This window comes from Rosa rugosa, chromosome 5, assembly GCF_958449725.1.
Source record: "Rosa rugosa chromosome 5, drRosRugo1.1, whole genome shotgun sequence".
Classification (NCBI taxonomy): Eukaryota; Viridiplantae; Streptophyta; class Magnoliopsida; order Rosales; family Rosaceae; genus Rosa; species Rosa rugosa.
In genome coordinates, this window is record NC_084824.1 from 111,271 (window position 1) to 135,115 (window position 23,845).

A 23,845-nucleotide genomic window follows, 5' to 3' on the forward strand; every position below is an offset into this window, starting at 1 on the left:
GCACTTCAAGTCATAGTGAGTAACCAGGCCCCACTTCAAACTTCTACCAACCAGATGATCAAATTTGAATTTCAGAACAGGTTCAATATATGCAGTAAGAAAAATTATAGGTTCCAGAATAATTGGTTTTAAAATATCATTATAGAAAAGGATTTGAGCCACTCCCTTGTTGAACATAGTCTTGTCATAATCCAAGAAACCTCCCAGAAGATTTTCGACCAGTTTAAAGTTCTTAGGCTCCTCGAAAGTCGGGAGAAGTTCAGAGACAGTAACTCATATTCTAACATGCTTCATATAAACATCAAATAGAGATGTAAGAGCAACTCCAACAGCTTCCCCATATTTTGATTTTTTCTCTACTTTAGGGAAAAAATAGCCTCTTTTGCTCCAACAGATTCCCTATAACTTTCTCTATTTTAGGGAAAGTGAGGAAAGAGAAAACCAAATTTCATATATTTACAACAATCTCTAAAATTTAAGGAATAATATGGAGATTTTAGAGATTACTGTAAAATAGGGAATCTGTTGGAGTTGGAGAAGAAAAATATGCTAAAGTTTTAACTTTTGCTTCCCTATTATACATAAATTATATGGAAGCTGTTGGAGTTGCTCTAACGTCATTATACTCCTCCAAACAAATTGGTGCTTTCTCAAAACTCCAAGCCCCACCGCTCATCACCTTCTTCTTGGATTGGGCGCTATCTAACGAGAAAAGGAAAAAGGTTGTTAGACCTCTCATGAACCCTAATTTGTTCACCATTGAAAGATAAAAAACAACACCAAGTAACTGTTAGATATTCATTTTTAACAAACTTTAAAACAAAAAATAGACACCATTGAAAATGATATGAAAATGCCAACTTTCATCCAAATAATTCATTTGCTTACATGTCACTTTGAATAGTATATACCTCTTACAATTAGTATATATAATACTTTCATAAAGACAAAAATGGAACCCTAGGGCTGCCAGCTTGTGGCGGCGATGTGCTCAGTGGCCTCGGACATGCCCTCTCAGGATGTCTTCACCTTGACTCCTTCTATGGCCGTAGTACAATTGTTCACTCTCGTGCTCTAGTGGCTGATCTGGATTTTTTCAAGACGAGCCATCGTTCTTTGACAGTGGCTATATCAAAGCATGTCCAACCATTTAGCTATAAGTCATTTTGACTTTGGCTTTTTGGTAGAGGGATCTCCAACCATGCTCTTGCTTTAGCTATTTTGACTCTTGAGCCATAACTGGAGTCAAAATGACTCAAGTTTGTAGAACGAAAGCCAAATTTCTTTGGCTGAAAAAATGATGGGCCCCGCTGCATGTGCTACATATTGTAGTTAATTAATTCTTGAAAATGATTAATTTATTAAATGACTTTGACTTTTGACTAAAGATGGTTGGAGATGCAAAAATTGAATGAATAGTGATGACATTAGGGGAGTCATATTTTGCATATGGCTTTGGCTTTTGACTAAATGGTTGGAGATGCTCTCAACTAGGTGGAATTCGGTAAGGGAGGTGTTGTCCCCAATTGCGGTATTGGTTTTCACCATTTTTTGGCCTAATCAACAACGACCAAAGTTTATACAAAAAAAAAAAAAAAAAATCCAAACGTGACAGTGTGACACCCCCAAAGCAACATTGGAGGACTACAGATTCTAATCATTTTACATCTAAAATTAAAGAAAAATGAAATTCACACTCTCAAATTTACACTTATTATTTCCTATATTAGAATGACATTCATACTCTCAATTATTGTATTTATTCTAAATAATATTTAATATATTAAAAAAAAAAAAACATAAAGTGTGGATTATAGAATGTGGTGGACAAATTAAATGAGAATTTGTTGAATATTTGGAGGTACATGAAGGTAGGGCATTAGTGTCATTAGCACAAACATAGAATAGTGAATAGACCACATTCATAATTAAAAAAAAGAAAGGGCAGATCTCATCTCATCCCATCCGTTTGTTTGGTAACTTGTTATTGATACCACCATCGCACGCTGCTTCTGAAATTCACGGTTGTCGTCTCTCTTTTGGGTTTGTTTGCTGAAAACCCTAAACAGAGAGAGAAGAGGGAAGAGATGGATTTGGACCAGTGGATCTCAAAGGTCAAGGAAGGACAGCATCTCTTGGAGGACGAGCTTCAACTTCTATGTGAATACGTTCGTATTTCTCTTCCTTTCTTTACTTCTAGGGTTTAAAAGCAGCCGCAGATTGGGATTCATGATCTCTCTCTCCCTGCTTGGTCTTGTTTCTCTATAAATTCGAAATCCGATTTCAATGTTACTGTTTTCTTTTCTCATAATTATGCGTTATTCGACCACAAATTGAAGCTGAAATGATTTTTGGCTACCCTTGATTCAGCTTTAGTACTAGTACAGGCATGGGCTCCTTATATATATATATATATATATATGTTTAAACTGAAAGCAATAATTTTTATTTTTGTTCTCTTCACTGCTTACATTCTTTTGCAACCTGTTCACAATAGCTGTAACAAAGTTTGTTTGATGACATTTCATGACCTACCTCTACCTGGCAGAAACAACCCTTTTTGGCTACTGAAAAATCACCTTGAAATGCCTAATGACTTCTCTTACTCATAATAGACCCAATTTATCCATGCACTAGTTTTACCGTATCTATAGTTGGGCAAAACCTTATTCACTTATCTGGTATTAGTAATTATCTATACCTTTATACGGTGATTGGTGATTGCTCGTAGAATAACATTCCATGAATAGTTTCAGGTTTTATTTTTTATTTTCTTTAGAGGATGTATATAAGTTTTACCATCCTTAATCGTCACTGCAACATTTCACAGGTAAAAGAGATCCTTATTGAGGAGTCCAATGTGCAGCCTGTAAACAGTCCAGTTACTGTTTGTGGTGATATTCATGGTCAGTTTCACGATCTAATGAAACTTTTCCAGACTGGAGGCCATGTACCAGAGACCAATTACATATTCATGGTATGCTTCTCTATTCTCTCTAGTTTGATTGCATCTCTACACAGCATCATCAATTAACATGTTTCCTAAGGTGTTTAATATTTCTATCAATTCTTGGCAGGGCGATTTTGTGGATCGTGGTTACAATAGTCTTGAAGTTTTCACTATCCTTTTGCTTCTTAAGGCAAGGTATATATATCCTGGAGTTGTGGTGGAAGAATGGGTCTTAAACTGCTGTCATGCACATGCTTCAATCATATAATCCTTTATTTATTTTGTTCTTGTTATCCTGCATCATATTATTGATATTTTTATGGCTTCAGGTTGTCTTCTATTTCAGTATTGAATTGTCCATTTCAGTAACAAGAAAGAGACCCAGAAGTCTACCACTTCTAAAAATTTGTGTTAGAAATTTACAAATCATTTGGTCGAGTAATAAATTTTGAATGATAAGAAAGAGTTCTGAGACCTATAACTTATAGGAATTTCTATTGTACAAATAACTGGGGGAAAAGAATCATACATAATTACAGATACAGAAACACATGTTTCATGTTGTGGATTATTATTATCTTTTTATGCTGTAGAGCAATTGCAATGTGGATTTTGTATTGAGCACATTATTGCAAGGTGGCATTGTTTGATGTAGGTCTGTGTGGTTATAAAAATTTAAACATATAACGATCATGCTTTGAACAAGGACTTGTGCTTAAGAAATATTCCAACTGCCAAGTATCATTAACTAAGAAGGGAAGCTCTAGATGTCATGTAGACTAACTTTTGTGCTCTAGACATGAACTTTTAACCTTCGTCCATTTTCTCCTTGTTTTTGCAATCAAAATATATGACAGATACATGCTTATTCAAGAAACTAATGTTCCTTTTATTGTTGATATTCTGTAGATATCCAGCTAACATTACGCTTTTGCGTGGTAATCATGAAAGCAGACAACTTACCCAGGTATGCTCTTATACTGATTGTATACTGTTTCTGAAGATGGTTAGAACGAAGTCTATACTTTTTTGGTTTCAGAAATTTGATGGACATGAGAGCTTCTTGAGGCATTACTCAAGTATTTGAATGCAAAGAGATTACAAGTTTGCCATTTGTGGAGGCATAATAAAATGGATACAATTGTAAAATGTGTTGTGTGGAAAACATTGAGTTGAGAAATGAATTACATCTCAGTATATAAATTGGTATCTTATTTTAAGAAAGCATCTTTAAATTATAGATGGAATTGGAAAGGGACAAGATGTATGAAGGAGAGGATCGGTATGACCTTTAAGGATTAAAGGAATACAGTCCAGCAGTTAAGTCATTATCTTTTCATATTTTATAAGTGGCATCTATGGGCTTCCACGTTAACTGCTCTGCCATCGTAGGGTTTTCCTTTGTTACGTTTAATTGTTTTTTCTAGTGATATTCGTGGCATATCCTCTTGCACTGGGAACACTTCTGCTTTCATATAATTTGTTTACTTTGAGAAAGGTAAAAGGAATAAATGAAGAACGGGAAATCTCCAAGAGTTCTTAATAGATGTAGGAATTAGGGTGGAGGAAACTCCTGAAAATCTAAGATTCTGTCATTTGTTTTCATCACTCTATTTGGGAAGATAGTAGCACATCCCTCTGGGATTTACTTCTACGATCCCTTGGGGCCTCTTTCTAAGATGAAACCTTTAATTGTATTGGAGCCTCTGGTTTGACTGGAGATGCTATGATGAATTTGATTATTAATGCTGCTATCAGAGATTGCATTTTTTCTCATTCCAAGTCTCTGTTGGAGGTCAGGTCATCTTTATGATTTTCTTCCTTATGTTCAGACAAGGGACCCTATTAGGTGGTTTCTTCCCTTATCAGATGTATTTAACTGTCTAATCCATCTTATACATATTTTCTGTGTTTGCTAGGTATATGGTTTTTATGATGAATGCCAGAGGAAGTATGGAAATGCTAATGCATGGCGCTATTGTACAGATGTTTTTGACTATCTGACGCTATCAGCAATTATAGATGGAACTGTAAACTTCTCCCGCCTTCTCTCTTTATAAATATGCACATATAATTCGCTTTCTGTCTGTGGCTGTATGTGTAGATATTGGTTGCATGAGTACTTTTTTTAATTGTAAAAGTCTATTTGGATTGTCATTGCAGGTGCTATGTGTCCATGGTGGTCTTTCTCCTGACATTCGAACAATTGATCAGGTAATTTCTTCTCAAGTTTGTATATATAAACTTCATTAGTATGGCAACTGCTGCAATTAATTTTTTTTAGTATTATATTTTTGTATTTGCTGGTGCTCTATCAGTTGCTGATTTCTCTTTCTCATTATGTCAATTAAATCCTGTCTCTTCACACACACACACACACACACACACACACACAAAAGAGAGAGGGAAAGAAGAAGAAAGAAGCATAAGGGCTTCTGGCAAGGATGTGATTAAAAATTCCTTAGTTATGTGGTTTGCGTGTTCAAACTATCTTTTGCACAATTTATGTCATTCTTTAGGCTCATCATATATTTGGCTTTGTCTTCAAATATATGTTTTAATACTTTTGTATTCAATTCGGTTGCCTATGCTAATCATCCATTCCCATGATACACATTTTTATACACTATTTCTGACAGATTAGGGTCATTGAGCGAAATTGTGAAATTCCACATGAGGGGCCATTTTGTGATCTCATGTGGAGTGATCCTGAAGATATTGAAACATGGGCAGTAAGTCCACGTGGAGCAGGTTGGCTTTTTGGGTCCAGAGTCACTTCTGAGGTAATAAACTTGATTTCAAATTATCTAGGATTGTTCCCTGCCTTTTAAAAGTCGCCTCACAGAAATAGTTTTGCTCCTTTCATGCAGTTCAACCACATAAATAATCTTGATCTGGTTTGTCGAGCACACCAACTCGTTCAAGAAGGTCTTAAGTACATGTTTCAAGATAAAGGCCTTGTAACTGTGAGATTCTGAACATTTTATAACTGTGTTGTTTGTAAACAATTTAGATGATAGACCAATTGATTGGTTCGGTTCTTGAATTGTGCAGGTCTGGTCTGCGCCAAATTACTGTTACCGATGTGGGAATGTAGCTTCTATTTTAAGTTTTAACGAGAATATGGTAAACATTTCAAGTTCATCAACTACCTTCTTTTAAAATGTTTTGGTGAATTGAGGGAACTTTCTGATTCACACTTGTATGATATTTAGGATATCTGTCTACTACCATCATTAGCACAGGCTATTACCACTTCTAATTTTCCAAACTAGCTATTCTTGGTTATCGATCATTTTGAAAATGTGAATAAATCACTACATATGTTGTTATAGTCAAACCTATTAATGTGATATATTCACATTCCATGTGGCAATGACATGAGAATAACTTTCATCAAGTGAATAAGTAGTAATCAGTGCTCTGTTATAGACCTCAGGTCAGTATTAGTTACGAGTTACGAGAGCTTATTATGAGAGATTGCTCATAGTGTGTCTATTGTTATATTTGCATTTATATAAGCATGTAACGTAGGGATAAGATTCCCTCTATAGGAAGAAAATTTCATTAACCTGCATTGAAGGCCAAACCAAGTATACCCAGCTTGTGTTAATGATGTGGATTATGCAACTCTTTGCCGTTGGTGATACTTAATCTTGTGTGGTTTGAAACAGGAGAGAGAAGTGAAGTTCTTCACTGAAACAGAGGAGAACAACCAGATGAGAGGACCAAGAACAGGAGTACCTTATTTCTTATGATCATTTGGAGTTGAATGGCTGCATCATTTGTATAATTATTTGAAGTATTGGTATAGGTGGTTGAGAGCACTGTAACAGAGAAGAGCCTTGAATATGTCACTGTCGGGTGGATGTCACTTGTACTTGGCTGGAGGTTTCCCATCTGGTCTGGCTGCTGCTATTGACATTTTGACATTCCTCGGTTGTGTATTAGGGTTGCTAATTGTTATTCAATTCTTAATCAATCTCCCGGTACATTCCTTTGTTTACTTTTGTCTGTGGATTCATCATCATGTCTTGCTCTATTACGCAGCAAAACTAGCATTTTGTTCTTTAGTTGGCACCATTTGGAGTTGAGAATTTGCTTGTACAGTTTTACTCATGACTTGAATTCTCAAAGTTGAGAGCAATTACTCATGACTTGAATTCTCAAAGTTGAGAGCAATTTTTAGAACTATAGAGAGCACGCCACATAAATGGGGAGGTGCCGCAATTGTATTTAAAAAAACAAGGAAAGATTATGAAGCTGTAGGCCCGTAGCCGCAAACAAGATGTGGGAGGAGACGCTATAAACTAATAATATAGGCCCCACCCACCCAATAAATAGATGGAACTCTGCATCTTTTTTATTGGCGCATTGTAAGCCAACCAGAAAATACACAAGATAATCCACCACGAATCAAAAAATGGAAAGGTCGACGGAGGTATTGCCGTATTAGAAAAAGGAATTAGATTCGAGGTTAAAGTATATATATATATATATATAATAAGAAGGAAGGAGTGATGAGGAGAACGCATCTGTGGCGTAGTGGAGTGCAGAGCCTGTTTGTGAAGTTCCCACTCTCAGTACTGCTTGTGTCGTCGGCAATTGTCCCCGTCCGGCCTTTGACGTCGTCATCAGTCAGGATGAGCCACCAGACTCCTCCTCCGGTGGCGAAGAAGGTGGAGCATAAGATGGAGTTGTTCAGCGACGTGAGAGTAGACAACTACTATTGGCTTCGCGACGATTCTCGCTCCGACCCTGACGTCCTCTCTTATCTTCAACAGGAGAACGATTACACTAATTTCCTCATGTCCGGTATCCCCTCGCATCTCGCATTCGTTTGTTTGTTTGTTTCATTTTGACTGCACATTACATTTAATCTTAACTGCACATTATATTATTATACAAGGAACTAAGAAATTTGAACAAGAGCTTTTTGCTGAGATCCGAGGGCGGATCAAAGAGGATGATATATCCGCACCTGAGCGAAAAGGTCACTACTATTACTATACAAGGACCTTGCTAGGTAAGGAGTATTGTCAGCATTGTCGACGCCTAGTACCAAACAATGAGGCTCCTCATCATTCTGTACATGATACCATGCCCATCGGACCTGATGCTCCTCCCGAGCATGTAATCTTGGATGAGAATATCAAGGCTCAAACTCATGCCTATTATAGCATTGGTGCATTTAAGGTAATCCTGCTTGCTTGCTTTAACCGTTTCTGATTGCATTGATTTCCGTAAAAGCTGCTTGTTTGATTGAGTATTAACTGCTATTGTAAATTCTTCTCCAGGTTAGTCCAAATAACAAATTGGTGGCATATGCAGAAGATACCAAAGGAAATGAAATTTATACAGTTTATGTCATTTACGCTGACACTGGAGCTCCTGTGGGTCAACCTCTAGTCAATGTAACATCCTATCTAGAATGGGCTGGCGATGATGCTTTGGCTTATATCACAATGGATGCCACTCTCCGGCCTCACAAGGTCTGCTACTTCTACTTAAAAGCCCTTCCTTTCTTCTCCTGAGATGCCATGTTTCATACAGCTACTCGACTTGCTTTCAAGCGGTTCTGCAAGATATTTAACTGACAAATTTCCTATACTTTATTCCGGTGTCTTTTTGTGGTGAGCCGAGAGGCTATGCCTTAATATCTAATCTGGCTCACAGCTTCACGCAGAAAAGAATCATTACATACACTCTGTTCCACTTTCTTTCTTCTTCTTTTTCCGTCTTTTTGAGTATAATGCTGTTTAATCATTTTTTCCCCTTAGCTTACAGCTTGCTTTCTTTCTTTTTATCAGGCATGGTTACATAAGTTGGGAACAGAACAGTCAAGTGACTCCTGCCTCTATCATGAAAAGGACGATATGTTTTCTCTTGACCTTCAAGCTTCCGAGAGCAAAAAGTTCTTGTTTGTTGCATCCGAAAGTAAAACTACAAGATTCAACTTTTACCTTGATGCTTTGAGGCCTGAAGGTGGGCTTGTGGTTCTGACTCCTCGTCAAGATGGCATTGATACATCTGTTAGCCATCGAGGAAATCATTTTTTTATAAAGAGGAGAAGTGATCAGTTTTTCAATTCTGAAGTTGTTGCCTGTTCAGTGGAAAATACATCTGAAACTACAGTTCTTCTTCCCCACAGGGAGAGGTAATAATCAAATTTTGAATTCTTATCTTTAGTCACTCGTTTGCACTGGCAGCATAATATCACTTCCTATGTTTTCTTTTGTATCTTTAAACTTCTTAAAAGAGATATCTAAAGATGGACCGAGTGAGATGTGTTCAGTCCCCCATTCCTTCTTCTTCTTCTTCTTTCAATATTATTAGCATCCGCAATCTTTTTGTTGCTTCTTTGTTTAGAATATCCTGCAGTGTATAAATTCAGGAAATACATATTTTCAGTGATCAGTTTGATATAAATGACCATGAAGGGGGTGTATCATAAATCACTATCTATCACCTTCAGATGCCATGTTGTCCAATTACTGCTTACACATGCATGTCTGTTCCAGCATTTTTGCTCAGAATGGGCAATATTTTTGTTTTATTTGACCAAAGACATTTGACCTTAGCTATTCTTAGCAGACATGATCTCTATGTCACTGAAAACATTCTAATTTGGAATTTTGTTTAGTGTTAAAATTCAGGATCTATGTCTTTTTAGTGATCACCTTGTTGTATATGAGCGTGAAGACGGCCTACCAAAAGTCACTATCTATCACCTGCCGGATGTTGGACAACCACTTAAAAGACTTCAGGGTGGTCAAGCTGTTAATTTTTCGGATCCCACATACTCTGTAGATCCATCAGAATCAGAATATAGTTCCAGCATTTTACGATATTCTTATAGCTCAATGAAAACACCTCCCTCTGTATATGATTATGATATGAAGACTGGCATTTCTGTTTTGAAGAAGATTGAAACTGTAAGTAGCATTTTGGTTTTTACTATTGTGCCTTGTTTACATTATTGGTTTGATAATGTGATTTGATGGGAAAGTAGAAATTAAATCCTGGCTGCTGGAAGTGTTAATTACAATGTTGTATTATTATAAAGTCTTATTTTTATACTTCCAAGTCAATGCTGTTATCATTTCGTTTTGGAATATTGATGAAGTTATTGGTAGATGCATAAACTACTTTTCTTATTTCTTTGTATCCCAATATTGTCACTGTGTATTCTAAAAAAAATATATATATATATTGTCACTGTGATAAGATCCATTAGACAATGGGATTCATCCCATGTGAGAGACAGAGAGAGTTGGAAAGACAAGTGTTAGGGAAATGATTGGGCTGTACAGCACTGTCCTAACTCTAAGATAATTGACATCCGGTCTATTGTTGCCCCTTTCTTATTGTTAATTAGACTTGAATTTCTATATCATAGTGCCGTACCATTGTATTATTCAGTATTTTGTCTATTGTATTCTCAGGTTTTGGGAGGTTTTGAAGAATCAAAGTATGTTACTGAAAGGAAATGGGCTAGTGCTCCAGATGGTACTCAGATTCCAATATCAATTGTTTACAGGAAGGACATTATAAAGCTTGATGGATCTGATCCATTGCTACTCTATGGCTATGGTTCTTACGAGGTAACAAAAGAATTCATAGATTAAAATATGCACAGTTCTTTTTTCTTTCTTTAGCTTTCTTAAACTGCAATCATTGTATTTTTAGTCTGGTTATATTGAAAAGCATATATCCTAAAGACAAAATGCAAGATCTTCATAAATACAAAATGAGGACTTCTAAGTGGGCAATTAAGAAATGGCATCTGAAGATCTTAAAGCTAATCAGAACCATCTTTGCCCTTGAAGTCACTCCCCGCATTATAGTACTGATGTGAAGAGAAATTGTATGCTTTTGAACCCCAGGCGTCTCCTTGAAAAGCTTAAAAGTTTTCTTGCTATGGTCATGCAGAATTTTTGTCTCTGGCATGTGATCTGTAATTCTGATCATAATTTAGGAATTCTTATCTATCTTGAAGTTTGTCACTGGTCCACTTGGTGTTTGTCTTGTATATGTTTGCGGAAATCCTTAGAATTATTATTTCTTTATAGTAAAAGTTAAAAATCCTAATTAAAGGGACAGTGTGGGCAGCTCAGAAGTCTGGGCATACTCTTCTGGCATCTAACTAACAGCATTCTAGTGTAACTTGTAACAACTAACAAGTTGTTGAATTTATTCAGGGTAAACCATGGAGAATTTAGTTTAGTTGGTTGCTAAAGTTGTCTTTATTTATTGATTGCATGTATGTCTAGTTGTATATTCATAATTGATCAACGCTTTTAGTGCAAGACATGTAAATATCCTTGCAGCCATTTGGTGGGAAGTTCTTTTTTGTTTTCACTTGGAATCCTTTATCTCTAAATCTCCTGTCTTATCTTGTCTACAGATCTGCATAGATGCCAGTTTTAAAGCTTCAAGGATGTCTTTGTTGGATCGGGGTTTTATTTATGCTATAGCTCATATTCGTGGTGGTGGTGAAATGGGTAGGAAATGGTATGAGAATGGGAAGTTACTGAAGAAGAAAAATACTTTTACAGATTTTATTGCCTGTGCTGAATATTTGATCGAAAAGAAATATTGTTCGAAAGCAAAATTAAGTATAGATGGAAGGAGTGCTGGTGGATTGCTCATTGGTGCTGTTCTTAATATGAGACCTGATTTGTTCAAAGCTGCTGTTGCTGGAGTGCCTTTTGTTGATGTTTTGACTACAATGCTTGACCCAACAATCCCTCTCACAACTTCAGAATGGGAGGTACTCTTCTTTTCCCTCATGAGATCCAAACTAAAAGCTATATGTTCAGATTGAAAGAGATTATGATATTATATCGGAACACATTCTTTCCAATTTTAGATCCTGTAACTTTATATGTAATTTTCTTTTTTGCGCTTCATAGGTTCTTTGTGTGGACTTCTATTGACAAACACTTTTTAAATACTTTTTGGTTTCACACATCTACCTATAACAGGAAAGTAAATCAATTTGGACACAAGTCCAAACTCTCTTAGTTTTTCCATCGCGTGACATAGCTCCATGATCGGAACTGTTCATATTCTAAATTACTCTTTAAAGATCGTCTTTGCAAAGACTCAATCAAATTAGAGATCACTTAATCATTGAATTCATCAAACAATGGACAGTTTGTTGAAGGAGTCTTTGTTTTACCAAAATGCTCCATTTGTTTGATAGTTGATACAATTGGATTATTAAAATCTTCGATTTGGTTGAGTGTTGATCTTCAAAAAGAGTGATTTAGAATGTGAATTTCTGATCCTGACAATGCATGATATGAGAGTTTCTATTGAGACCTCCAAATTTGCTCATTTGACCTCTCATACTCTCCGCACCTCCTTTTTGCTTTTAAATACAAATATTTACTCACTAAACCTCCGTTTGAATTCCTCAAATAACCTTAATTATACTATTCACATACAAGACAATAAAATACTCATTATACCTCTAATTCACTCACTACACCTCCATTCCTTTTTTTTTTTTGCATGCAACCCTAAAAAATGCCCAAAATAGATTTCTAGAACTTTAAATCATGAATCAAACGGTCATAACACAGAAATTGATCAAAAGGTCATAAATCAAATGATTAGACAATGATTCCTATGTTTCTAACCCTTCTAAAAAATGAAACGTTACAGAAATTGATATAAATAAAAAAACCCCGGAACACAAAAGAAAAAAAGCAAAGAAAGAAACACGCAGCTCATGAATGCAGAAAAAAAAAAAAAAAAAACCACCGTCTCCCACCCAAAACTCTCATCCTCCAACCAAACCTTGAACGAAGTCTAGACTAGGAACTCAATAAAAGTTTTGGAACAATTTCTTAGTCTTTAATTTGTGTTAAAACTAGGCGGAAAGGTTGTAAAGAAAATACTAGTTGATTATAATTCATTGTCTATAATTGTCATTTTATAAGAGGATATATATGTAATTCAATAATTTTAAAGATATAGAGGTCAAATGAGCAAATTTGGAAGTCCTAATAGAAATCCTCGCATGATATATGCAAATAAAAGATAGTTTGGATGGGTGCGGCCAATTGATTTGGACGAGTGACGAGCATTGTCCCTACTCCCTAATTATATCCCCCATTTTCAATCAGCTCTCATCAGCTGCAGTCTCTGGGCTTGCTGCTAGTGTCTTTATGAGTTGCAGGCTTTTATATTCACCTATCCACTGATAAATTCTGTTTCTGCAGGAATGGGGTGATCCGCGTAGAGAAGAATTCTACTATTACATGAAGTCATATTCTCCTGTTGATAATGTGAGGACAATATAATTTTTTCACTTTCATTTGGCATCATAGTATGATCATTTGAAGTATGTTTCCCATTTCTTTTATATTTAAAAAAGAAGAATAGTGATATTTTATTTTCTCCTCTACTAGCTAAAATCACCTCAAACTTCTATGTCATGAATTGTAAGCTTCAATTATTTTTGTTACCATAGTGATCTATTGGCGTTGTTTCATGCAGGTTAAGGCTCAAAATTATCCAAACATTCTTGTTACTGCTGGTCTAAATGGTAGGCACAAGATCCTAACACTTTTGCCTATGTGAACTTTAGTTTCTTCATTATGAGAATGCAAGGCATGATTCGCTTTCACATTATACATTTTGGAGATATCCCATAATCTAGTTTTATTTATTTATTTATTTATTTTATTTTTTGAAAGAGGACATCCTCCTTAGACAATTCCTTTACACTTGAGACATAATACTTGCTGTATGGTAAAAGGAACTCTTTTTTATTTAAGAAAACTAGGTCTCATGATGATTAGGGGAGATAATGTGATGCATTAATCAAACCTTAGGACGGTTTATATAGAGTATAAATACCTTACAAGCTAAACAGAAGGAAACTACATGGATTAGAAAATTCTAAAAAAAGGAACAGAAAAAACTGAAAAATAAGGTTTTGTTTGCAACTGCAACATAATAGTACTCTTCCTCAGCAACTCAGCACAATAATGTTTAGATATCTGAGAATGGGGCTTCTTGGATGGTCTGATCCCATGGATGAGGCTTCCCTTTATAGTGGACAAGAAGATTACAAATTATTATATCACATCTAACTGATGTATTCTTCTCCTATTTCATATCTGATATCAATCCATCTGAAATGCTGGATTTTATTGAAACAGATCCTCGTGTTATGTACTCGGAACCTGCTAAATTTGTGGCAAAATTAAGAGATATGAAGACTGATAAGAACATCCTTTTGTTTAAATGTGAACTGGGTGCTGGGCATTTTTCAAAGTCAGGGAGGTAATATTCTTTTGGTTATCATACTTGAAGCTATTCACCGGTAGTCTTCTCTTTTTGATTTGTTTTATTATTTGGTTTTTGGATATAACAATATCTTAGTAGGCACATGTATGACTATAACGAAACCGCAACATGTTAGGTGACTAATATCTACCTTTCATTGTCAAGATGAACTTCTTTCTTTTCTGATAATAACAATAATGACCTCCTTATAGGTAGCTTTCGGTTGTTAAATATTTGAAGACAGTTTGTGTGCAAAGTTCTAGAATTTTGTATGTGTTAAAGTTTATCATATGGATCAAGGTTTTCTAACATAATTGTCATGGCAATTCCGAATACCTATTATAAGACTGAATTTCTACTTCTAGTATCCAAATTACTATGTAAATCTCAACTTATTATGAGACCCAATATGAAAGGCTAGATTTGTGTATGCTGCTGGTAGCCTACTTCTGCATGTTCACTTTATTTGTCATCACAAAAAATTGGAACTGAAGTACTTCAGTATGCTCTTTGTTCTGAACTAACGCTGGTTTCTTCAACTATTATTGTTTGGTACAGATTTGAGAAGCTTCAAGAAGATGCCTTCATTTATTCCTTCATTATGAAGGCTCTAGATTTGATTCCTGACCTAGGGTCTGCAAAGAAATAATTCTTACAAATTATGTAACATTCTCAGCAATACGTTTTTGTTGGCAATTACTTTGTAGTTCTGTTGAATGTAACATTATTGTGTTTGAAAGTTTGAATTGGCATTTATCTTGTTGGCGACATTTTCTGTCGCCTAACTTTACTAAGACAATATTATTTAGGATTGGAAAAGTGAAGATTTAAATTCTCAAGAATTGAAATCTGGGATCCGAATCAAAGATTGTAAGTTTTGGAAAATTGCTTCTTACTGTTTTTTAGGCTATTACTCCAACTCCAAGTACACTCTTGCTGTCATATGGCTCCTGCTCGGATTGGGAAGTCCCTTTTCCACTGGCCGTCTGACCCTCAAACTGTGCCCAGCGGCCCAGCCCCCATGGGGCTTTCTTCTAATCATACCTCATTGGTGTTCTTGTTGCTTCTATTGGGCTCTAACCTCCTAAGCCTTCTTGTTCTTGTCAAATTACTGGCGTGTAATGATTCGTTTGCCGAATCAGGCCGGAGTTCATCGTGCTCAGCTTGGTCGTATTTACCAACTAATTAGCAAATCAATACATGTAAACGAATGAAAATGTAAATCTTATCCAAGGTAGGAAATTTCCCACACGGTTGAAATTCCGTGATGCACAAATGGTTGTCGATAATTTGGCAGTAATGCAACAAACAAGAACGAATACGTATGTACGTGAAAAGACTGTCCATTCATTCTTGTTGAGGATAACATCTTATCTTTTAGCAAAAGAACAACCGCAGGAACTCCACTCCAAACAGGAGAGTGGGTTTTTCATTCAAAATCAAACTTGGTCACGAGGTGATTATAAGCAAGCAAGCACTACAAGTTTGGGACGTCTCTTGAAACCAAAAAGAAAGACTCCTCCTTTCTTCAAAGACTAGTCCAAACCACGGCCTCCTCGGAATTAGTCTCTAGCTATCTGAGTAGCAGCAGCAGCAGCAACATGGGAAAGCTGTTAGAGTCTGCCCGTCCATTCTTGCGCGGTGAGCTGGAGTCGATCGACAAGAATCTGCCTTCACTTGTCAAAGTGTTGCAGTCTGTTGGAGCCGGTGAGTGCTGGCATAAGCACGGCACTTTTCTGGAGCACCTGGTAGACATCTACCGCATTCTCAAAATATGGAAGGCCCCTGATTCCGTCTGCCTCTGCGGCCTCTTCCACTCCGCTTACTCCAATTCCTATGTCAACCTCGCCATATTCGACCCTTCCACCGGCCGCGACGTCGTTCGCCGCCATGTCGGGGAGGCTGCCGAGCGCTTGATCCACTTGTTCTGCATCGTCCCAAGGCAGCCACTCATCCACGATGACCTTCTCTTCCACTACACCGACGACGAGCTCCGCGACCACCTCAAGCAATCCGAAGCGGCGGCTGTTTCTGATATGAATTGCAACTGGAGGAAGAAAGTGCAGAGTCTGGTTCCTGCTGGTGGGATCAGAGTGAAGCACATAAAGACGGGCCAAGATGTGTTGGTTTCGAGGAGGATCGTCGCGACGTTTGTGATGATGACCATGGCAGATTTCAGCGACCAACTGTTTGGTTTCCAGGACGCGCTGTTTGACAACGGAAACGGGCGGCTCGAGTTCACTGGGAACAAGTATGGAGCTCTGTGGCCTGGCGATGGCAAGCCGGGGCTCTGGATGAACTCCATTTCAAGGATGGCTGCACTCTACACGCTCCTCGTCAGGGAGGAACAAGTGTTTATTCGAGAGAGAGGTGACGCCAACCCTGACATTTCTCGAGATGAAAATATCCAACTCGTGGTGCCGCCAGTGTTTGACAACTGCACCAGGGTTTTGGATGCTGGGGAGCAATTAGCTGCCAGGGACCTCTATTGGGAAGCTGTTTGTGATTCTGATTCCGATTCTGCTTCACTGCTCAAGAGTTGCATTGAGAAAAACCCTTTCATCGGAGAGCCGCATGTGGTGTTGGGTCAGGTTTATCTGACGCAGGGAAAGTACGAGGAGGCTGAGAGAGAAGCTGAGACAGGGCTGAGGCTTCTGCTGGAATGGGCAAGTTGTTGGGACAAGAGGATGTCTTGGCAAGGATGGATTGCTTGGGCCAGGGTTCTGCTCTTGAAGGCCCAAGAAAGATCATGGCCTCAAACTTCCTGGGGCATTCTCAACTTGGGCCTCGTCGAGTAGAGCAGAGCACCCCTTTACCTGGCTTGGCTGGCAATGAATAAGTCAACATCAATCCATAAATATTGGTGTTTTTTTTTGGTCTGTTAGTAAGAAATAATTGCGTAGTTATATGATGATGCATCAGGCCGGGTCCCATTTGCATTTTGCTGTGTTGGTCCACACCCAGTGTGCCTTAAGTTGTCATTTAAGTTGTCATTTTAGCCTCATTGCTAGTGAGTAGTGAGTGATGTGTTGACAAGATTGCAACCACTTTTCAAACATTTATCGAGTTGGGAAGTGATCGAGAAGCAACAGTGATTTAAATTAAAGACTTTGAAAGAAGACATGAAATTGGGTAAACAAAGTCTTGCATATGGTAATAAGTCATCAGCCACAAAACAAAGGAGCCAAGTAAGTCAAATAAAAGAAAATTGCAGACATAAAATTTGACAAACTTCTCCCAAAAGGTTCATCTTCATCCCCACCATTCGTGATGAGCATTCCGCAGTCAATCTTTTCATACTATTAAGTGACAAATTTATTTACGACACCGTTACGGACTTTCATTGGCCCAAGAGCAGGCCCAGGCCCAGGATCAATCGGCGGCGTGAAACTTGTGGACGAAAGGGTAGCAATTCTCAGTTTCTCACTTTGTGTTTGAAAAGGTTTGCAGAGCTAAACTAACAAAGTAAAGCAAGGTAGCAGATAGATTTTGAATATAGTGCGCTCCAACGTTCAAACTGGGACTAGGATCCTCGTGATCATCAAACGGTCACAATTCGATTTTGCATGTGAATCTCTTTAAATCGGTTGAGCTCCGGCTCTGCTCTCCACTCTTCTCTACTCTACTCTACTCTATCAATCATCACATATTGTTACTATAAATATGAGACAAAAGTGTTGAGGGTCTTACAACCACATTATAATTAGCCTCAGACACACTTCCTTCCCATATGTATTCTTCATCATTAACCCTTGCTCCCTACGTGAAGTGAAGTGAAGTGAAGTACCCACAAGGAATATAACAAATCAAACCCACACTGCCATGTTTCTTTCTTGTTCACTTTGCTACTTTTCTCTGTCGCTGCTTTTTTCCATCAGCAACTTTAGTTTTTCCATCTAGCTAGCTCTGTCAGCTCAGATCCCAACTTAACTCCTCTCCTTCCCTTCCGTTCTATTGCATGACATTTTGTCTGCAAATTCTTCTCTCCTGAATCCTGATCTCGATCGATATTCTACACTCCAAAATGTTACTTGTTCTGGGCCTGACTTCCCTGAGATGGGTAATAATGCTTCTGCTGATATTGTCAGTGTCCTCCTCCTCCTCCTCCTCTTCCTCATCGTTGCCGCGGCGGAGAGAAGAAGAAGCAGCAGCAGGTGTGTGCTCACAAGCAGATAGAGCCGCCCTTCTGAGCTTCAGGGTCAGAATCGTCAAGGACACAACCGACATTCTATCTTCATGGACAGGCACAGACTGCTGCGCAGGAGGATGGGAAGGTGTCGAGTGTAACCCAGCTGGAAGGGTTACTGTCTTGCAGTTGCAGAGCCCTGCGAATAGGGGGTACATGAAGGGCACTCTCTCCCCTTCTCTCGGCAACTTGAATTTCTTGGAGGTAATGGTAATCAGTGGCTTGAAACAAATCACAGGTCCAATTCCCGACACCTTCTCCAATCTTGCTCACCTCACCCAATTGGCCCTCGAGGACAATTCCCTCCAAGGGATCATTCCTTCGGGTTTAGGCCGTTTGTCCTCCCTCCAGAGCCTCACAGTCGCTGGCAACCGTTTCAGGGGTCAGATTCCGCCAAGCCTGGGGCGTCTTACCAATCTTGTCCAACTCAACTTAGCAAGAAATTTCCTCACAGGTCCAATTCCAACCACTTTTCAAAACTTTCATGCTCTGCAGTATCTTGATCTCAGCTTCAATATGTTATCTGGGCTCATTCCAAGTTTTGTAGGGCAGCATCTTCACAACCTTACTTTCATTGACCTCTCCAATAACCAATTTTCTGGTCAAATGCCTATTTCCCTCTTCAGTTTGCCCAACCTTTTGGACTTGTCCTTGGACCATAACCAACTGACAGGGATCATTCCGGTCCAAGTTGGAGGCCTCAAATCCCTTACGAGTCTTTCCTTGAGCAATAATCACCTTAACGGTCATATTCCAGCATCCATTTCAAGTTTGCAGAACCTTTGGCACCTCAACTTGTCCAGAAATGGGTTTTCAAGTCCTTTACCAGAGACTTTTGCTAGGGGCATCCCTTCTCTGTTGTCAATAGACCTTTCTTACAACAATCTCAGTCTAGGGACTGTTCCAGATTGGATCAGAAGCCGGCAACTTAGAGATGTTCATCTTGCCGGTTGTCAACTGAGAGGAACCCTCCCAAGCTTCACAAAGCCCGAGTCTTTGAACTCCATAGACTTGTCGCATAACCAATTTACTGATGGAATTTCAAAGCTCAACCTCACTAGCATGTCAAGCTTGCAGAGCCTCAAGCTCTCAAACAATCAACTCAAGTTTGACCTTTCAGAAATTAAATTGCCAGACACCATTTCTCTAGTTGATTTACACTCAAATCAGCTCCTTGGATCTCTCTCGAGGATCTTAAGTAACAGGGGAAGCAGCTTTAGCTTTTTGGAGGTTTTAGATGTATCAAACAATCAAATTTCAGGTGGCATTCCAGAGTTTAGACAAGGCTTGAGGCTTAAAGTAGTCAACATAGGAAGCAATAAGATTGCTAGTCACATCCCCATTTCAGTTTCAAACCTGATTCAACTCGAAAGGTTTGATATCTCAAGAAACCAGATAACAGGCACTATTCCCACAAGTTTGGGTTTGTTGGGGAAACTTCAATGGCTTGACCTCTCCATCAATGGACTCACCGGAAAAATCCCAACAAGCTTATTGGGTATTCAAGGTCTGAGACATGCAAGCTTCAGGGCAAATAAGTTATGTGGAGAGATCCCAGAAGGGAGACCATTCAACATTTTTCCTGCAGCTGCTTATCTCCACAATTTGTGCTTATGTGGCAAGCCTCTACCACCTTGCAGAGGAAAGAATCAAAATAACAAGCAGAGAAGAATGACTCCAGAAATAGAAATGAGCCAGTAAAATGCTGACTCACTTGCCCAAGATTTGCGCACAGTACTATTGGAGCATCTTGTTGATGAGATATAAGCAAGAGCTAGTCAACTGTTATCCATATTTATAGCTATCTTATTCATTGCCTTCATCTCTTCATTTAATTTAAGGAAAATCTAAGACAAATTGTTTCCAAACATTAGAGGAGAATACCTCCCAAAAAATATAGAAATAATTTGATTCAAGAAATGCCCCATAAGGGGCCAGCAGAGTGACCATGACCTAAAATAATCACACTCAGGTTGCATCAAAATATATGATCGAGTCATGGCAACAGACATTTTTCATAATGATTCCAACCCATGTGTTGATGCAAGTTAAGCTCCCAAACATTCCATTATAAAGCATAGGACTAACAAAACTGTCATTACATACAAAGAGAGATTGGATGGAATGCCAACTAGTAAATTAGCAGCCAAGAAACAATGGAAAAGATGAGCAATATTCAGGAATCAAGTGACTACAGAAATGGTTCAGGGAGCAGCCCAAGTAACTATCTAGACTAGATGATATAACCCTCAAGTAGGAGACCAATACTAGCTTAAGAATTTACGAGCACCCAAATATGCATTTTACTCGTTTTCAAATACAGAAGACATTAAACTTAAGAAGACAAAATATACTACTCCCCATCTGATGCTTCCTCCACTTCCTTCTCTGGTGCTTCCTTTTCTGAAGCTTCCTCTACTTCCTTCTCTGGCACTTCCTTTTCTGAAACATCTTCAGCTTCACCCTGAATAACCACAAAAGAAATTCAAAACAAAAATAAGAAAATAGCAACCAGAATAATACATCAAAGAATGGCAGACTGGTTTGAGAATGAACAATAGTGAGACTTACTTCAGCATCATCAGCTTCAGTCTCTAAGGTCTTTTTGTACTCATCTTTAAGCTCAGCAGCTTTGTCCATATACGGCTTCTTCTCCTACACACATGATATGAAAGATTGAGAATTTACAAGATTGACGATTTCCAGTCTGATACCCCAACAGTACGTTTTGAGGCCAAGGAAACCAGAAGCAATAACTAGACACTAACCTCATCAGTCATAAGTTTCCACTTTTCACCACCCTCCTTTGCAACCTAAACTCAATTAGGAGGATCAAAATTAATTAGTTCCCAAATACTCCAACAATGACATACAATAATGAAGTGCTAAATTCCAGGAGAGTTTACCATCTTAACACCCTTGGAATCAGGATTAGCTTCCTTGTAGGCTTTCCTAAAATCATTCCTGAAAAATATGCAAGGTCCCATCACGTACTAGTGGTGGCTCTATAAAAATTGACAACCACATACACATAGGCACGCAGAGAGGAGACAAGGTTTAGTGAGATTTACATGAATAGGAAGAAGGCAGTGAGAGGGCGCTTGGGTGCATTTGGATCCTTGCTCTTGTTCGCTTTGTCAGTCTTGGCTCTCTTGGCATTTGGTTGTGATGATGTACTGGATTTCTTCCTGCACAGAAAAGGAATCAAAATCAGAAGATACATACATCCACCGAAAAGCAAGTGGAAAATGAGGAATACCTCTCTGTGGAAGGCTTCTTAGTCACTTCACTGGGCTTTTCCACGACTTGAGCCTCTGAACATGGATATAATAATAAGCGAACTTAGAGCAGCACAACACTCACAGGAAAATTGAATTGAGAAACATACATACATACATACATACATACAAGGAATCCAAACTCACCCAGGTTGGTCTTGATTTTGGCATCGAGGCTACAATTGTGAAAGCTTATGAGCGCCACTGGGACATTCTTTTGGCATCCATCGCTGCAAATGAATTTTGATTAATCTAACTACCTACACATCTGGATATATAGTAAGAGCCAGATCTATATCATATAGGTCCATTAAATTGATCAATTACTTTCTTATATAAGCAAACATAAGCTGATCTGCTAAATCAATAATTAATTGTAAGGGTTTCGTTCCTCTTCCTTGGGGAAATGAAAATTACAAAGAGAGTGAATGAGAGAGAGCTGACTAATACCATCTGGCAAAAGCACTGCCATCTTTGCCGCGAAGGAGACAAGGCCCAGCCGAGTCCTCCGCCGTGGCCTCCACCCTCTTCCTCGACCTTGTTGGGTTCGATTTGATTGACCCGCTTCCCATTTCTTCACTCTTCCTTTTCTTCTATCAATCAATATGGATATATGCTTAGTGAAAGCCACCGGTATTAGCTTATATGCATTACATATTCGGGTTTGAATTTGGAAGAAAACCCAAGAGAGGGAAATTTTGGGATTTGGAATCCCGCGATTTCTTTCGACTTTGAGGACCCCGCCTTTTATTTCGTTTCCCGCGGATCCATAGACTCGTCTTTATCGCGCTTTCCCCACTTTGTGTCTAGATTTCGTACCCAACAAGGTCTGGCTTCGCCTTTTGGACTCAGAATGCCATCAAGTTCTTTCTTTCATGCATCTACAGCGGGCTTCTCCACATTTTCGGTTTTATTCTGCGGCCCATTTTGTTTTTTTTTTTTTTTTTTCCTTTAATCCAAGTTTATGAACTCATAAGACATCAGAAACTCACCTTCAATGTACGTGGTAAAGTTTTGAGTGAAAAGTTATTTTCTGAGTCAAATTGTCTAAAAGTTAACAAATTTTAACTTTTCTTCTAATAGTGCTAGCATTTTTTTTTAAGTAAAACTAGCAACATGCCCGCGTTTCTCGCGGGTGACACTGTGTTAAAGGAAAATGGTCAACTAAAAGGAATTTTTGAACATAGAATAGTAGTGATTTGGCTATTTTTAATTTCAATTTACACTTTTATCTATTTATATTTTATTGACCTAATTTAATAATTATGTTATGAAAGGGTATTATAGACACTTCAAAATTTGGTGAAGCTCTTTGACACCAAAAGAGGGCCTCCATTTATAGTAGTAGAGATGAGGTCATTCTGCTATTAAAATTGAAAAATACAACGATACGATGAAAAAATACATCAAGGAAGAAATAAACAGTACGAAAGAAAAAGATGCAAAAAAAAAAGATACAAGGAAATATTAATATAGTAAGAGCAATAACGTCTAAACGCATATCTGATTTTACACTACATATTGCAACCGTGTAGTGAACTGGGTAGTCAGTGGTTTGACTATCCATGCAAATCCAACGCATAAAATGACAAAAGTCAATTCAACACATAATAGAGGCAATCTTCCACCCAAATATCAAAATCGACTAAGGGTGTCAGAACATGGCCATGTTGACAGATGATCTTTCACGAACAAATACCATAAATCTAGGTCCCAAATCCAATACCAATAACAAGTAAGGGCCCCAAGCCATTCCAAAAATTGAAAAACAACCCAACAAAAAGAGTGGGCCAGAGTCCAAGCCTAACATTGAGAGTGGGTCGGACTCTAAGCCCACAACCTGCTCGGATCCTAAATATAGATCCTCTAGCTCTGGTTCCAAACCCGATACATGTGGCTTACCACCCAATTCCACCGCATGCAAGACAAGTCCGGCACTACCTCTACCTCAACTGCATCTCCATCACCACCATTAAGTCGTAACCAAAATACAACCAAGCAATCAACATCTAATCGAAGGACCTCGTTTCCAGCCTTCTAAAATCTCAGATACTGCATCCCCTGAGGTCGCTTCCACCGTAACCCGCACCACCACGACAGTTAGCCTCATGCCAACACCAGAAGACG

The 23,845-nt window shown here is 38.3% G+C and overlaps 5 protein-coding genes across 5 annotated transcripts; 4 read left to right on the forward strand and 1 right to left on the reverse strand.

Annotated features, from left to right (window-relative positions):
* The first annotated feature begins 1,935 nt into the window (after nt 1-1,935).
* LOC133709641 (phytochrome-associated serine/threonine-protein phosphatase) lies at nt 1,936-7,065 on the forward strand. Its single transcript, XM_062135449.1, has 10 exons — nt 1,936-2,168; nt 2,831-2,977; nt 3,078-3,145; nt 3,860-3,917; nt 4,870-4,980; nt 5,114-5,164; nt 5,590-5,733; nt 5,821-5,916; nt 6,005-6,076; nt 6,625-7,065. Exons 1-10 carry the CDS (start codon nt 2,088-2,090, stop codon nt 6,706-6,708), a joined length of 912 nt encoding a protein of 303 aa, XP_061991433.1. The 5' UTR covers nt 1,936-2,087; the 3' UTR covers nt 6,709-7,065.
* Nucleotides 7,066-7,320: 255 nt separating this feature from the next.
* Nucleotides 7,321-15,024, forward strand: LOC133709639 (uncharacterized). The gene is made up of 11 exons (XM_062135447.1): nt 7,321-7,765; nt 7,860-8,146; nt 8,248-8,442; nt 8,761-9,107; nt 9,594-9,885; nt 10,396-10,554; nt 11,358-11,723; nt 13,183-13,248; nt 13,460-13,508; nt 14,128-14,251; nt 14,813-15,024. Exons 1-11 carry the CDS (start codon nt 7,471-7,473, stop codon nt 14,901-14,903), a joined length of 2,271 nt encoding a protein of 756 aa, XP_061991431.1. The 5' UTR covers nt 7,321-7,470; the 3' UTR covers nt 14,904-15,024.
* A 638-nt stretch (nt 15,025-15,662) lies between these two features.
* LOC133709640 (uncharacterized) lies at nt 15,663-17,312 on the forward strand. The gene has a single exon (XM_062135448.1). It carries the CDS (start codon nt 15,856-15,858, stop codon nt 17,050-17,052), a length of 1,197 nt encoding a protein of 398 aa, XP_061991432.1. The 5' UTR covers nt 15,663-15,855; the 3' UTR covers nt 17,053-17,312.
* Nucleotides 17,313-17,675: 363 nt separating this feature from the next.
* Nucleotides 17,676-20,297, forward strand: LOC133712594 (MDIS1-interacting receptor like kinase 2-like). The gene has a single exon (XM_062138703.1). The coding sequence runs from the start codon at nt 18,279-18,281 to the stop codon at nt 20,139-20,141; it is 1,863 nt and encodes a 620-aa protein (XP_061994687.1). The 5' UTR covers nt 17,676-18,278; the 3' UTR covers nt 20,142-20,297.
* A 258-nt stretch (nt 20,298-20,555) lies between these two features.
* Nucleotides 20,556-22,516, reverse strand: LOC133712595 (high mobility group B protein 7-like). The gene is made up of 8 exons (XM_062138704.1): nt 22,169-22,516; nt 21,866-21,948; nt 21,700-21,754; nt 21,512-21,628; nt 21,347-21,404; nt 21,209-21,253; nt 21,012-21,095; nt 20,556-20,904 (listed from the first exon to the last, which is right to left on the reverse strand). The coding sequence occupies exons 1-8, from the start codon at nt 22,288-22,290 to the stop codon at nt 20,794-20,796; spliced, it is 675 nt and encodes a 224-aa protein (XP_061994688.1). The 5' UTR covers nt 22,291-22,516; the 3' UTR covers nt 20,556-20,793.
* Between the last annotated feature and the right edge of the window lie 1,329 nt (nt 22,517-23,845).

Excerpts from the sequence above, each read along its gene's own strand:
- LOC133709641 (XM_062135449.1), top strand. The coding sequence starts at position 2,088 with ATGGATTTGGACCAGTGGATCTCAAAGGTCAAGGAAGGACAGCATCTC. Across the intron at positions 2,978-3,077 it reads AGACCAATTACATATTCATG|GGCGATTTTGTGGATCGTGG; the intron begins GTATGCTTCTCT and ends AATTCTTGGCAG. Across the intron at positions 3,146-3,859 it reads CTTTTGCTTCTTAAGGCAAG|ATATCCAGCTAACATTACGC; the intron begins GTATATATATCC and ends GATATTCTGTAG.
- LOC133709639 (XM_062135447.1), top strand. The coding sequence starts at position 7,471 with ATGAGGAGAACGCATCTGTGGCGTAGTGGAGTGCAGAGCCTGTTTGTG. Across the intron at positions 8,443-8,760 it reads CCACTCTCCGGCCTCACAAG|GCATGGTTACATAAGTTGGG; the intron begins GTCTGCTACTTC and ends TCTTTTTATCAG. Across the intron at positions 13,249-13,459 it reads CATATTCTCCTGTTGATAAT|GTTAAGGCTCAAAATTATCC; the intron begins GTGAGGACAATA and ends TGTTTCATGCAG.
- LOC133709640 (XM_062135448.1), top strand. The coding sequence starts at position 15,856 with ATGGGAAAGCTGTTAGAGTCTGCCCGTCCATTCTTGCGCGGTGAGCTG.
- LOC133712594 (XM_062138703.1), top strand. The coding sequence starts at position 18,279 with ATGTTACTTGTTCTGGGCCTGACTTCCCTGAGATGGGTAATAATGCTT.
- LOC133712595 (XM_062138704.1), bottom strand. The coding sequence starts at position 22,290 with ATGGGAAGCGGGTCAATCAAATCGAACCCAACAAGGTCGAGGAAGAGG. Across the intron at positions 21,629-21,699 it reads AAGAAGCCTTCCACAGAGAG|GAAGAAATCCAGTACATCAT; the intron begins GTATTCCTCATT and ends TTTTCTGTGCAG. Across the intron at positions 21,405-21,511 it reads ACTGCCTTCTTCCTATTCAT|GAATGATTTTAGGAAAGCCT; the intron begins GTAAATCTCACT and ends CATATTTTTCAG.